The sequence below is a fragment of the Protopterus annectens genome, chromosome 2.part1 (assembly GCF_019279795.1).
Source record: "Protopterus annectens isolate FY-2018-M chromosome 2.part1, PAN1.0, whole genome shotgun sequence".
Classification (NCBI taxonomy): domain Eukaryota; kingdom Metazoa; phylum Chordata; order Ceratodontiformes; family Protopteridae; genus Protopterus; species Protopterus annectens.
This window is the reverse complement of record NC_056729.1, coordinates 270,184,429-270,198,916: the sequence shown is the minus strand read 5'-3', so window position 1 is coordinate 270,198,916 and position 14,488 is coordinate 270,184,429. Positions and strand designations below refer to the sequence as shown.

At 44.8% G+C, this 14,488-nt stretch overlaps 1 protein-coding gene across 1 annotated transcript in view; it reads left to right on the top strand.

Moving 5' to 3' along the window:
* CENPE (centromere protein E) overlaps positions 1–14,488 on the top strand; it is a 3,008,010-nt gene that overhangs the window by 2,439,656 nt on the left and 553,866 nt on the right. The window contains exon 45 of the mRNA XM_044063442.1: positions 3,953–4,165. Within this exon, the coding sequence (XP_043919377.1) occupies positions 3,953–4,165 (213 nt within the window). The remainder of the gene's footprint in view (positions 1–3,952; positions 4,166–14,488) is intronic.

The window sequence follows — 14,488 nt, the reverse complement described above, 5'->3', positions numbered from 1 at the left end:
AGGCATAGTTATGAGACGCCATGCCTGGATGCGCATATGTGACTTCGTGGACCCTTTCAAGTCTTCCTTCCTGAATGCTCCAATCAAAGGTTCTTCCTTTTTTGGCCCTAAGGTTTAAGACACCCTAGCCAGGTGTGAGAAGGACAGTAAGACCCTGTCCGCCGTAGGTCTACACTTTTCCAGTCCACAACGTTCTTTTTCCAGGAACCAGAGGAGCGGACAATTCTGGCACAAAAAATCTCAGGGTCCTTTCCGTGCCACACCTGGCAATGATACCCCCAGGGGCAGAGGGGGTAATGATTCTGGAGGACGCCCCTACTGAGCAGAGGGGGTCCGCATGATCAGGCACCCAGGGATTCGTTCTCTGGGCAGCCGTACCAGTGCTCCTGAAGAGCGGTCCGATTGCTTTTCTCTGGAAGCGGTCGGGGAACCTTTCTCTCTGTACCACACTGCTTGGCAATCAATAACTTCCGACCATTGGGTGCAGAAAATTATAACCAGAGGCTACACCATTCCCCTCATCACTTATCCAAAGCTTCCTACAAAACTTCCCGACGTTCCCACCAGTCAAAGGGAAGAAGCAGCTGCAGAAATAAACAAGCTGTGTCAGAGTCATCCAAACAGTCCCACCAGACCAATGCGGATCCGGATTCTACTCAAGATTCTTTTTTGTGCCGAAAAAGATTAGACTGGAGACCAATTCTGGATCTCAGGAATTTGAACAAGTCTGTTGCCCAAACGAAATTCTGGATGGTCACGGTTCAGTCCATTCTTCCTTTTTTGAGGGAAGACTATTGGGATGTGCTTGATAGATCTCAGGGATGCGTATTACCACATCAGAATGGACAAATTCTCCAGGAGATTACTTCGCTTCCGGCTAGGAGCCAGTCACTACCAATTTTGTGCCCTGCCGTTCAGACTCTCTACAGCCCCCAGAGTGTTCACAAAGTGCATGTTACAGTGGTCACAGCTCACTTGACTGCAAGGATTCCGGGTGTTTCTGTATTTTGACGATTGGCTCTTTACTGCCCCCACCAAGCATCTTCTGGTAGCAGCCTTGCAGTGCACTCTTTCCCTGATGAGACTTTTGGGAATAACAATAAATTGGGAGAAATCCAACCTTGCTTCGACCCACTCCATAGAGTTCACTGGAGCAGTCTTCGACACCCGTTCTTGTCTGGTGCACCTCTCAGTTCACAGACTGCAGAGACTGAGGCTCCAGCTGCGGGTGATACTCTGTCAAAACAAAGCCTCAGCAAGAGAGGTTCTTCAGCTTCTAGGATCCATGGCAGATACTATACCGATAGTGCAGATAACCAGTTATTGCAAATGGGACCTTCTTTGGTGGATGAGGCCAGCAACAGAACTTTGGAGCTGCCCATTCCATCCTCCCCAACCCAAGGCTGTTTTGGCCATGGATGCTTCCCTGATTGGGGGGGGGGGCATTTTCAGGGAAAGACTGTCCAAGGCACATGGTCCACAATGGAGGCCAACCTGCATATTAACATTCTAGAACTGAGAGCGGTGCTGTTGGCATTGCAAGCATTCCAGTCTGTTCTTCCTTCTGGGACAATCCCAATTCAGACAACATGTCAGTAGTCTGGTATATCAACAAGCAAGGAGGAACCAAGTCCTATTCCCTATGTCAGGAGGCCATGAGAATTTGGCAGTGGGTGATGGCTTTCAACAGCTTTCTGATAGCAACGCATATCCCAGGGAATTCCAACTTGATTGCAGACAAGTTGAGCAGATGTATTCTCCTGCCTCACGAGTGGTCCCTCAATCCCAACATAGCGGTGAAAATCTTCAGCCATTGGGGCTAGCCTTGCTCTGACCTATCCACCTCCCTGTCAAACAACAAATTCAGCAGCTATTTTGCCCTGTTCTCTTCACAGGGGGAGTCCCCGAGGGGTGCTCTGATTCACCATTGGCCGATGGGACTACTAAATGCCTTTTCCTCCATTCCTCTCATTCCCCAATTCATAAAGAAAGCTTTTCGGTTGAAATGCAAAGTGATCCTCATTGCCCCACTTTTGGCTTTGACAAGTTTGGTTCCCCTCCCTTCGGCCTCACCTATTACGTTGACTGTGGATTCTGGACCCTTCTCCAGACCTGATTTCTCACCCCCAAGGGTTGTCACCCGAACCTATCCAGTCTCAAGCTGACGTCTTCGTTTCTCCACTTCCGTTAATCGCCAGGCAGGATAACCTCCCCTTACCAGTATGTGACATTATCCTGGCCTCACACAAACCATCCACCAGAAGACTATATCTAGACAAATGGAAGAGATTCTCTATTTGGTCTAAGAAAAGAAGGCTAGACTCGTACTCTGCTCCAGTTACAGTGGTCTTACAATATCTGTCAAAATTTTTCAAGAATGGAGCTGCAGCTTCTGCTATGCGAGTACATCTAGTGGCTATTTCTAACTTTCATGATGGGTTTGGTAATTCTTCCCTCATTTCTCATCAGTTATGCAAAACCTGTCTAAAAGGGGTCTCATACATTAAGCCTCCAATCAAACAACCTATAAAGCCATGGGATCTCATGTTAGTTCTTCAGTCTTTAACTCAACCTCCTTTTGAGCCTGAAGCAAAGTGTGACCAGATTTTTATCTTGGATGTCCCTTTTCTTGGTAGCCATCACATCAGGTAGGCGAATTTCAGAGCTCCATGCACTATGCATTAAAAGCCCTATTTAATTTTCCAAAAGGACAGAGCATCACTCCAGAAAAACCCATCCTTTCTTCCCAAAGTTATTTCAGATTTTTCCATCAATCAAGCCATTGTCTTGCCAGTATTCCCAAATTTTATTAATAAATGGGAATACTGTCTACACTCATTTGATGTGCATAGATAACTGAGGTTTTATCTAGACAGAACTAAAGCAATGCATAAAACTGACCAACTTTTAATTTCCTTCTCTGGGCCTAGAATGGTAAATTCCGTCTCCAAGGTGACTGTCTAAATGGTTTAGGGACTGCATACACTGCATCTACTCACTTGCGGAAAAGCCTACACCACAAAATGTTAAAGCCCACTCTGCCAGATCTGTGACAACTTCTGTAGGTTTCCATTGAGAACCTCCATGGATATTCGTGTAGCAGCGACATGGGCTACCCCCCCCCACACACACACACACACACCTTTATTAATCATTACAAATTGGATGTGGTCTCCAGAAGGAGAGCTGCCTTTGGCTCAGTGGTGCTCAGGAACGTTCTTCCATAAGGGCCGCTCAAGGGACACAGGGTAGCTGGGGATTCTGTCCCATCAGTGATGAATTGAAGGAAGATTAACAACATCAGAGAAATAAGTTATGTCTTACCATAACGTTCCATCTGTGTTGAAGATCTTCTTTCATTCATCACTTCCCACCCTCCTTCCCCCTCCAAAGGCTCCTGGGGGATACTTTGGGTCCAAGTGGTGAGTCAGGGCATTTGCGCAGAAATGGCCTCTGCTTTACTAATATTTGGCAAACTCTATCTGCAGTAACAGGGAGAAGGGCAGTATGGGTAAAATCTTAGTGCAAGAGTTTTTTGGCTGGCGCGAGCTTGGTATTAGGCCGACTCTGTTCCGAGGACTGAACCGGCAACCCATCAGTGAAGAATGAAAGATCATCAACAACAGAGCTGGAACGTTATGGTAAGACTCAACTTCTTTTTCTAGTATTGAAAAGGGTGATTGAAAGTGTGCAATGTAACCATAGAGAAGTTCTAGTGATAATAAAGGGGAAATTGTAACCATGTTAGAAAAACAAAATAATGCAGCAAATTAAATTGAGCTAGGTAGGAATTCATGTCATAATTGTGAATGCTTTCAGTGTCTAATCAGATATGTTGATTTATCATGCCATGGATGCTTGAATTTGCTAAAATTGCACTGACAGCTTAAAATTGTATGTAGATGGTTTTAAGACTGCATATACTTATGTATATTGTCATTTTAATCTACAGACTATTGTTCAGCATCTATCTGACTCTGAGAGAACTATTTTGGATTGTGAAGATTTTGTACAACAGGAGCTGCAGGCTAGGCGAAAGGTCAATGCATTGCTTTCAGCTTCGGCTTCAGGATCAATTGCTGTCATGGATAAAGCAGCAGATACATTACAGCAAGATAATACAAGGCTTGCTGAAGTAATTCAGTTGTACAAAGACAAACTAAAGGTAGGAGAGAAGGAGTATCACACTGAATATTTTTCAGGTGAAAAAGACATAATTTTTTCTCAATACATGTTGCTAATGTTTATGGAACAGAAGTAGAGTGAAATTTAATATGATGATGCATGACAAGGATTTGTGTTTTGGAATAATGTAACAACTGAGCTGTTGGAACTCCTGTTTCATAGGAGACGACAGCATTGTGAGTATACCCAAGATGTTGTGATTTATTTTAATGCATTGATCTCTCCTCAAATATCTGCTGTTATAGTAAATATACTTGAAATAGCTGCACTTTGTCCTTCTGTTCTGTTCCTGGTGGATCAGGCACTGGAAAAAGCTTTCCATGCTCTCTGGTATTTGTGTCCAGGAAAAGACTGATTTTTTTCCAGACTGCTGTTTTGCAGGATGGACTTCCAACAGTGCTGATGTACTAGCAAGGCAGCAGCCAGTACTGCAGCTGTATACCATAGGGTGTAGTTGAGGCTTTTGTCTTTCCCATGATTGGCTTTACCAGTCTGTCCTTACAGGAGGGTAGTTCTATTTGAAAAGGCCTTTCAAGATGAGGAAACATTCTTGAAGATAGTGGAGACTACCAAATTCTTAGGCAGTCTTACTTTCTCTACCCTCTTCAGCCAAAAAAGTCCTTCTGAGACACAGAGACATTAAAGCTCTAACCTCAGCTCATTTGACCTCAGGTTGACTAGTGACCCAGGTGCTGGTGAAGCTCTCAAGAGTTTTGTTGTGTTTATGCCCTATTCTGCTGTCCACCAGCTCTTCCTTGGTCACCCATTCTGTATATTCTTTAATCTGTGGCTGCCAGGGAAAGGTTTGGTTTAGCCAGGGAAGAAGCATGTGGATGTGCAAAACATAAGCCTTATTCCTTATGCCTGTTTCATATTCGCACTTGGGGAATCTGTCCTGTGAGATGAACATTAGTCATGGTGTTCATCGTGCATACAGCTGCAGTCATAACAGATGGGTTCTCCTGCCGTCAGGTGGGTCCTCGGTCGGCCGAATTCCAAAGTCTAGGTCCGGCGTCGGTAGTCGTCGCTTCTTCCCTGACGTCAGTGCAACGGGTATAAAGGAACCAGCCGACGCCATTTTCTAAAGTCTTTCTTGCCGTGCGGTGCCCGAAGCAGAAGCAGTTCACAAGTGCCGGTTGGCCAGCTACTGAAATTACGAAAATTTTGAAACCGAAGTCTTCTTGAAAGCCAAGTACCTCGTTGGGGAAACTTTTCTTGCCTCAGACCGATGTCAGACAAAGTTAATAATTGTATTTCATGTGGGAAGCAAATACCGCATAAGGATTTCCATTCCCTCTGTATACCTTGTTTAGGCCCAGACCATGTCGTCTCGGTCTGTCGCTTTTGTGCTACATTCAACAAACGCACCATTAAGCGTTGGGTGGAGTTCACCCAGCATTATTTTGGAAAAAATATTTAACTATATTATGTCGTCGGATACTCCGACTCCAGTTCTGTCTAAAAAACGCGAAGATAAGGACTGACACACGAGGTTCGCGGCCTCTACCGACACCACGCCAAAGCCGACTACACATGGTCCGGTTCTCAGAGAGGCGCCTACGCAGGCCCTGACTACTGACGACACTTCATTGGCGGTGTCTCCTGTGCCAGAGGTCACAGGCTTCTCGGCCCACACCACGACTACAGATACCGAAGCCACTCTTGGCGTTGAACCTCAAAATGTGGACAGGTCTACCTCCACTCAAGTTGTCTTCAGACCTTCCTCTTCTTTTTCCATCAAGGCTTTCACTAAGTCTAAAGCAGCCATGCATGCTGTTGGTGTTTGTATTAGTTTCTGAGAGACTTGTTAAGATTCTAAGAGACAAGCTACACAGGGCCCATCTCCAGGCCCCATGCCAAAAAAAACAGATGCTTAAAATGGCTGCGGATTTAATTACTCTTATCAGGGGTTCTCAACCCCCACCGGACAAAAGGCCCAGAGTGGAGGAAGAATCCCCCTCCTCTGATCAGGGCTCCATTATTTCAGAGCAATCTGATGTTCAGGAACATTCTTACTCCCCTTTTGAAGACTCTGATGCGGAGGAGTCCATTCCTTCTGTATCCCCCCCAGAGGATTACTCATTTGGGGAAACTTTGCATACCTTAAGGGAACACTTCCACTGGGAAGGCCAAGATTATTCAGATTCCAAGAAAAGGCTTAGGGAATTTCTCTTGCTACCTCAGCACAGGCCTCTGGCTATACCTCCTGTCTTGGACATCCTAGATGATGTTTACTCGGAGGCCTGCCTTAACCCGGATTCTCTGCCTCCAGCCCCAGTCAAGCCTGACTGGTACTACAGGGTTCCTGACTCACACCAATTTCTATACAAAAGCCATGCTGCTGACCCAGAAACCATCTCACAGGGCCCCAAGGGAATTAAGGCCTCCACTGCTAAAAATCCATTACCTTCCGAGAGAGATTCCAGATCCTTAGAAAGGTGGGGAAAAAAGGTATATACCTCGGCTACCTTAACCATGAGGGCCTTAAACTGTCAGTTCCATATGCTAAAATACCAACAGTTTTTGTTATCACAATTGAAAAGTAAACTGTCACAACCTGAACAACCAGACTTGAAGGAGTTGCAGGATTTGATGCATAGTGCAGAACAAGTGGGTAAGCATACCTTACAATGTGGTTTTGATGCTCTAGAGGCCTCATGTAGAGCTGCTGTTACAGGATCAGTCATGCGTAGACATGCCTGGCTCAAGGAACAAACCTTGCCTGATCATGTCAATGCTAAATTACTAGATGCCCCTCTACAAAAGGATGTATTATTTGGTGCTAATGCTGAGGAGGTATTAAGGAAAATGGAGGAAAAGGCTAAATCAATGCAAACTGTGAAAGATTTTCTACAGGTACAACCCCCACGTTTCAGTAGAAATTGGCCTTCCAAAAATTGGTCCTTTCCAGCCACGGACAGACCCCAAAGAGGTAGATACAGGCGCCCGAGGGGCAGAGGACAATCCCAAGGATTGTTTAGAGGCAGACAATGGCAAGCTCCTACACAAAGAGGTGGTGAGGATATCTCGCAATCGTTCAGAAAGCAAGCCCAATGACTTTCCCCTTTGCATGCCAAGCAAGACTCAAATGGCAGCCCCCTTAGGAGGAAAGCTGGCATTATTTTCAAAAAATTGGCATATTGTCACAAAAGACAAATGGATCCTGGACATTATAAACAGAGGCTACAGATTCCATTTTCACACCCTTCCAAAAATGAGAGGCATGCCAAACCTGCCACACAATCAAAGGGCAGAGGCACAAAGGCAAATTACAGATCTCATAGACATGAAAGCTATTCAAGAGGTACCTACGCACGAACAAGGTCAAGGTTTTTATTCCAGACTATTCCTGGTACCAAGGAAGGGAAAATATTGGAGACCTATTTTGGACCTATCCATCCTAAACACATTTCTACTGCACAAAATTCAAGATGCTCACTCTACAGCAGCTTCTTCCCATGCTGGGCAAGGAGTCTTGGCCGGTAACATTGGACCTCAAGGAGGCATACCTGCATGTCCTAATCAGACAAAATTGCAGAAGATACCTCAGATTTCTTGCAGGTTCAACCCATTATCAATTCTCTGCATTGCCCTTTGGCTTATCTACTGCGCCCAGAGTATTCACGAAATGCCTGGCATCAGTAATTGCCTACTGCAGACTTCAAGGGATACAAATATACCCCTATTTGGACGACTGCCTGATCCAAGCGGACAGCAAGCACATTCTTCTGAAACATCTGGCTTATGTAATAATGTTGTTGAACTCTCTGGGATACACAGTCAACAAAAAGAAATCAAGGCTAATACCCTCTCGGAAGATAATCTTCCTGGGTGCCAACTTGGACACAAACACCCAGATGGCCTACCTCACACCAGAGAAGCAGGGGCGACTAACTCAATACTTCAGAGCAAAAGCAAATTGCACCAGGCTGACTGCAAGGAAAATCCTGCAGGCTCTGGGATTCATGCATCTTGCATCTTACTAATCCCATGTGCAAAGCTGCATATGAGGAAACTTCAGTGGTACCTGAAAAACCTATGGTCTCAACACAGCCACAGTTTGGAAACAATAATACCACTAATTCCATGTCTACAAAAGGAATTTCTGTGGTGGGCTCAAGCATGCCAAACAAACACAGGTCTTCCATTCAACAAGCCTCAAGCAAATCAAGTCATCACAACAGACGCCTCGGACTACGCCTGGGGGGCGCACATGACAGATCGGTGAATTCAGGGCAAATGGTCCCAAAAAGAAAAGCACCTTCACATCAGTCAAAAGGAAATGCTAGCAGTAATAAATGCTATTATAGCTTTCAAAGACCTTCTGCAACCAGGTCAACTATTGATAAGAACGGACACCACCACAGTTATGTGGTACATAAACAAAACAGGGAGGAACACATTCATACCCCCTATGAAGACTGGCCATGTCACTTTGCAACATGGCCATGGACTTACAAATCGAACTACAAGCACAGTACTTGCCAGGCAAGGAAAACACGCTGGCAGACAACCTAAGCAGAAATATGACAGATCCACACGAATGGAAGTTGCATCCAAAAGTTTTTACAGAAATAATCCAAGCATGGGGAAGGCCAGACATAAATCTCTTTGCCTCCCACAAAAATCACCAATTGACAAAATTCTGCTCAAGGATTTTCCATCCAAAGGCCTGGAGAGTGGACGCTCTCTTTCAGTTGGACATCAATGACAGTTTATGCCTTCCCACCTCTTCCTCTGCTGCCCAAAGTTCTATTGAAAACCAGAGCAGACAGACCAAAGATGATTCTCATTGCTCCAGACTGGCCAAGACAACACTGGTACCCACTCCTGAGGAGCCTGATGCATTCCCCACCATGGACCCTGCCTCTAATGCCTTTTCTCCTGACTCAACACAGCTTCAAAACTCTTCACAGCCAGCTAAAAACACTCAATCTAGCTGCATGGAAGATTCCTTAGCATCACAACAGACCCTACTCTCCAAGGAGGTGCAGGATGTCATTTTGGAGGCCAGAAGGCTGTCAACTAGAAAAGCTTACTCCGCAAAATGGAAACGGTTTTGTGTCTGGAATGAGAAAAAGGGCCAGGATCCTGGAAAACTGAATTTACCTCAAATACTACAGTATCTAGCTGAGCTGCTAAGCAGTGGGCTTTCATTCTCCTCCATCAAAATCCATGCCTCAGCCACCCTTATTCTCTCACCCTCTCTTAAGACAGTTCCTCAGAGGGGCTAAGAATCTAAGACCCACAAGGAAACAACCAATACCTGCTTGGGACCTCAATTTCATTCTGGAAAAACTGACCTTGCCTCCCTTTGAGCCAGCTGCCTCATCAGATTTGCAATATTTGCCCTGGAAAACAGCTTTCCTTCTGGCTATTACCTCAGCTCGTAGAGTTTCAGAACTACAAGCTCTCATGGCTGTGCAGCCTTTTATCATCTTCCATCAGGACAGAGTTTCCTTACGAACCAACCCATCCTTTATGCCTAAAGTGGTATCCAGGGTAGCTTTGAATCAGGCCATACACTTACCTACTTTTTATCATAATCTTCAAAACAAAGGGGAGAGATTACTACATTCCTTGGACATCCACAGACAACTGCGTTATTATTTGGATAGAACAAAGCCTTTCAGAAAATCAGAACAGCTCTTTGTGTCCTATGCTGTAGGAGCTCAAGGAAAGCCAATTTCCAAACAGACAATCTCAAAATGGTTAGCCCACTGCATACGCTTTTGCTATTCTTTTCCTAGCAAAACTGTACCTACAGGCATCAGATCTTACTCCACAAGGGCCACAGCTACCTCTGCAGCTTTCCGCAGAGGAGTTCCTACCAAAGATATTTTGGAAGCAGCCACTTGGAGTTCTGTGCATACCTTCTCCAAGCACTACCACCTACCATTATACTCCAAAACTAGAGCAGGCTTTGCCACTGCAGTCTTGCAGGGCATCCTGGCTCCTCCTAGTTCCACCTAGTGCCTACCACCCCTTTCTTAGCTTTGGGATTCTACCCATCTGTTATGACTGCAGCTGTATGCACGATGAACATAGTACAGTTTTGTACCTACCATAAATGTAGATGTTCGAGTGCTAATACAGCTGCAGTCCAGGTTTCCCTCCCTCCTTCCCCTCTTGGGACAGGCCTATTGGCTAACACATCCTCATACAACCTGATTGGGGTATTCATTTATGGTGTATTTGCTTGCAACTACTGTATTTTGATTATATTGCATTGCTTTATTACACAAATTTATGTATTGCCTTCCTTCTGGGGGCACCTGACATCTGGGGCAAGAAAAACTGAAGAAAATAGCGTTGGCTGGTTCCTTTATACCCCTGTCGCACTGACGTCAGGGAAGAAGCGACGACTACTGACGCCGGACCTAGACTTTGGAATTCGGCCGACCGAGGACCTGCCTGATGGCAGGAGAACCCATCTGTTATGACTGCAGCTGTATTAGCACTCGAACATCTACATTTATGGTAGGTACAAAACTGTACTTTCTTGTCTTGGGATCCCACCTTTCAAGGAACATGTAGTTGGAGCTCTAATGAGGTTATGCTCTGCCTTTACTGCGACTGTTCACCTCCTCTGCAGCCCCAGCACTCCTTCCCAACCCTAGTGTGTGTGTTCTGCCATGCTTTCCAGTAATCACTGACAGCACTACAGCTACACTTCTCCCTGGCACACAACTTCCCTGGGAGGTGAGTGGGTCCAGCCCCTTTAGTCCATTCCTTTAAATGGGGAGAACAGTCATTTAAACTAAACAAGTAAAGCAAGTTTTGCTTTACTTCAGTTTAAATGCATTTTTTTTCATATTTAAGCTGCTTAATCCCAGTAGCTGCCCTTGTGGGCCATTTTAAGCCTTGCCAGTTTCCATTTCAAAGGAGAGAATTGGCCCCTTAACCCTTCTGACTGTGAGGTAAACAAACTTAACCATTATACTAACCGTCAGATGTTGCATATTCAGTGCTGCAGTTAAGATGCATTGAGACAAACTACACAAGCAGTTATAGGCATAGTGAATTAAATACTGCACATTTAGCACTGTATATGCTAATGAGTTATGGACTTCTTAAGTACCAGCAGTTCAGCCTGGCCATCTGAAAAAAAGTATAAGATAGACTCGCTGATTGATACCTGTTCCTTGGTGGGGTCCTTGGAGGCTGACTAACATTGGTTTTGGCTGGAAGGCTCCTTCACAGATCCTAAGCCAGCTGCCCTTAAATGAATTTCCAGCCCTGCATTTTGTTTCAGCTAGTGAGGGATCAGTGTGTTATGGTCATTGCAGTAATCTGTATGTCCAAACTTCCAGTCCAGTTTTGGAACTTTTGTTGTGCCCTAGGGTGTTTGAGTGTGATCCTGTCCTTTTGTGCCAGACAGGAAAATAAGTTACAGTTGCTGAATTGTTTTAATGACCAGGTAAGGAGGACCCATTTTCATGTCCAGATATTCACAGAAGGGCCTTAAAATATCTCCAGGATTATGCTGAACTGTTGATCAAGTAGTTCATAATCAAGCTCAGCAAACTGTTCACTTCCTTCACCAAAGGGATCTGGATAAGGCAGTCATTCAGATAAAGATGCATTTAAGTATAAATGTTGACACACTGAGTCCTCAAGTTGGTAAACACTGGGAACAGGCACTTGGTAAACACCCTTGGCACAATAGGGAGTCTGGAGGGAGAGAAATGAATGTCTGATCCCAACCCAATTGTTGGGAATTGCTAATGGTCCTAATGAATAGGAATAGGAATTTGGGCATCTTTAAGGTCCAGCAAGACTAGAAGGGCTCTGGGATAAAGCAGTGGAGAAAGGCCTGAAGGGTGAATCTTGTGATCTTCAGAATCTTTTCCTCATCTAACGGGTCCAGAATGGCTCTCTTCGGGTTTCCTTGAAGATGAAAAAAGTCTGGGGTAACAACATTCCCATTCTTCTCCAGGGAAGCTTCTTTCATGATATCATTTGTAGTTCTGAAAGGTGGAATGGCCCTGAATTGTAATTTGTTACTGTGGGTGATTATACTCCTCACCCATCCATCAGCTGGAAACAGTTGTTTTTGAAATGGGTCGGCCTGCTAACAAAGAGGTAAGAGGAAGGAAAGGTGAAGGATAGGACGTGAAAGAGTTAGGTGATGGGGTCATTGTCATGATTGGCTAGGATGCTCTTCAGAATGGAATTTACCACTCTCCCCTGCCTTGCTGTCTCCATCTTCCTTTGCTACCACACTACTGTCTTTTTCAACAGTTCTCGTTTGCATATGTTACTTTTCATTGGTCTTCATCCTACAGAAGAGCGTAGTGTCATTATGCAATTCCTGCTCTGCTATGGGGGGGATAAGAGGATGAAAAATCTGTTTTACTGACTCCATTGTTTAACCCTTTTTCTTCTAGATATCCAGAAACCTCCAGAGAAACTGACCCATATAGCAGTCTTTATCTAATAGTGTATCTGAGAACTGCTTCTTCATGCCTCACAGCAAGAGGTTCTCCGGTTCGATCCTCAGCTGGGGTGCCTTCTGTGCAGAGTCTGCATGTCCTCCCTGTGGTCACGTGGGTTTCCTCTCACATCCCTAGGACATGCTGTAGGTGTATTGGACACTCTAAATTGGCCCTAGATGTAAATGTGTGCGTGTGTGTGCCTTCTGTGGAAGGTTGGCCACCGGGCTGGCAACTCGACACCGTTAAACTCCACTGCCAATCATGAGCGAACAGGTGATCTGCTGTGGTGACCCCTAACCTGGAAAAGCTGAAAGAAGAAGAAGAACTGCCTCTTCATGCTATCAGGCAGAAGTTGGAGATGAATCTAGCAGAATATTCTCAGGACTGTCCTAGTGGCTGGTGCTGTGCTGCAGGTATCATGTACCATCATAACTGCACTTTAGGGTGTTTCCTTTTCCTGAAGTGGTTTTGGCCAACTTAATTAATGCAACCTTTACATTAACATCCATAACTTCCGTTGCATCCCTGATTGGCTTGAGAAATCTTTGCCAAGTATTTAAAATGCATCTGGCAGTTTATAGCCCTGAATATTAGGGTGGCTGTACTTTATTATTATTATTTTTTTTTTCTTAATGATCCAGTGCATATTCAGACTTTGAGCCAACTGGTATTATCTGGAAGACTCTAGTAAAACCACTGCTGAGTGAGCTGTATGGTTAATATAGAAGCACTTTAACTCATTATCTGCACTGTAGTACATACGTGATTTCCTTGTTGTTGCCCTTTGAGGTGTACTGGGTTTGGCGATGCAGAGTTAAAGGCATTTTCAAATGCAGGAGGAATGGGATTGGGAACGAATATAGAGAATCGATTGTTCATGTCCCCACAAGTCTGTACATCTGTTTTTTGGTTCTCACCAGGTTCGGGGTCTCTGTAAATAACCTATCTTTAAGTGGCTAGCCCTGACAGAATAATGTAGTCAATACTGTAACACATTGGGAACAAAATATATTCTGACTCTAATGAGCATGCTAACAGTCCTCATTTCTCTTTAGTGGGTGTATGGGGCTGTTTCTGACAGTAAGGTTTCAGCTGCTGAAAATACTCTGCTGGGTTGTGACATACTGCTCCACCAACTGTTTGTCATACATGGTGTTGGCAGCCATACAGACACCTTGGCCTCAAATGCTAGACCTACCATGACAGTGGGATGCAAAGTCCCAGTCATTCCAGATCTGGAAAATTTTTGAAACAGACTCTCCTGACTACTGTCAATAAGAATTGCTAAACTACTTGATAACAGTTAGTTTAGGAGGAACAACCACAATTCTTGAGAGGCTGGCGTTCTTCTTTGGTGCATGGAAACTGCCTAGATGTCAGAACCTTGGAAACAACTGCACTAAATAGAAAAACAATAAAATGACATACAAGATAATGTTCTTTAATAAAACAAGCACACACGCCAGCACATCAGCTAGAAACCTCAGAAGCTCCCATAGAGGCCTGCAAAGCAGCATAAGCCAACGTTTGGATCATACTGTTTGCAGCTAGCGGGGTCAGGACAGCTGGGGTTTCAACAGTACATAAATGCTAGTCCGGGGGAACATGATGCAAGATCCTCTCTAAAACTGACATAGCAGGCCTCTGCTGAAGTGGCAGGGTCCATAAGACATCACTTGCTCACTCTGCTGAATCCTTAATACATAATTTTTTGAAGTCACTCCTTTTTTGGGGGATACTTTGTCCGTGCTCGATCATTGGCCCCTTCCTGGCTAGTTGTCCCACTCTTTCCACATCACTAGATCATGGTCTACTGGGAGGGACCACATTAAGGCAGCTGTCGGGGGTGGTTTGTTTTTGTCCCT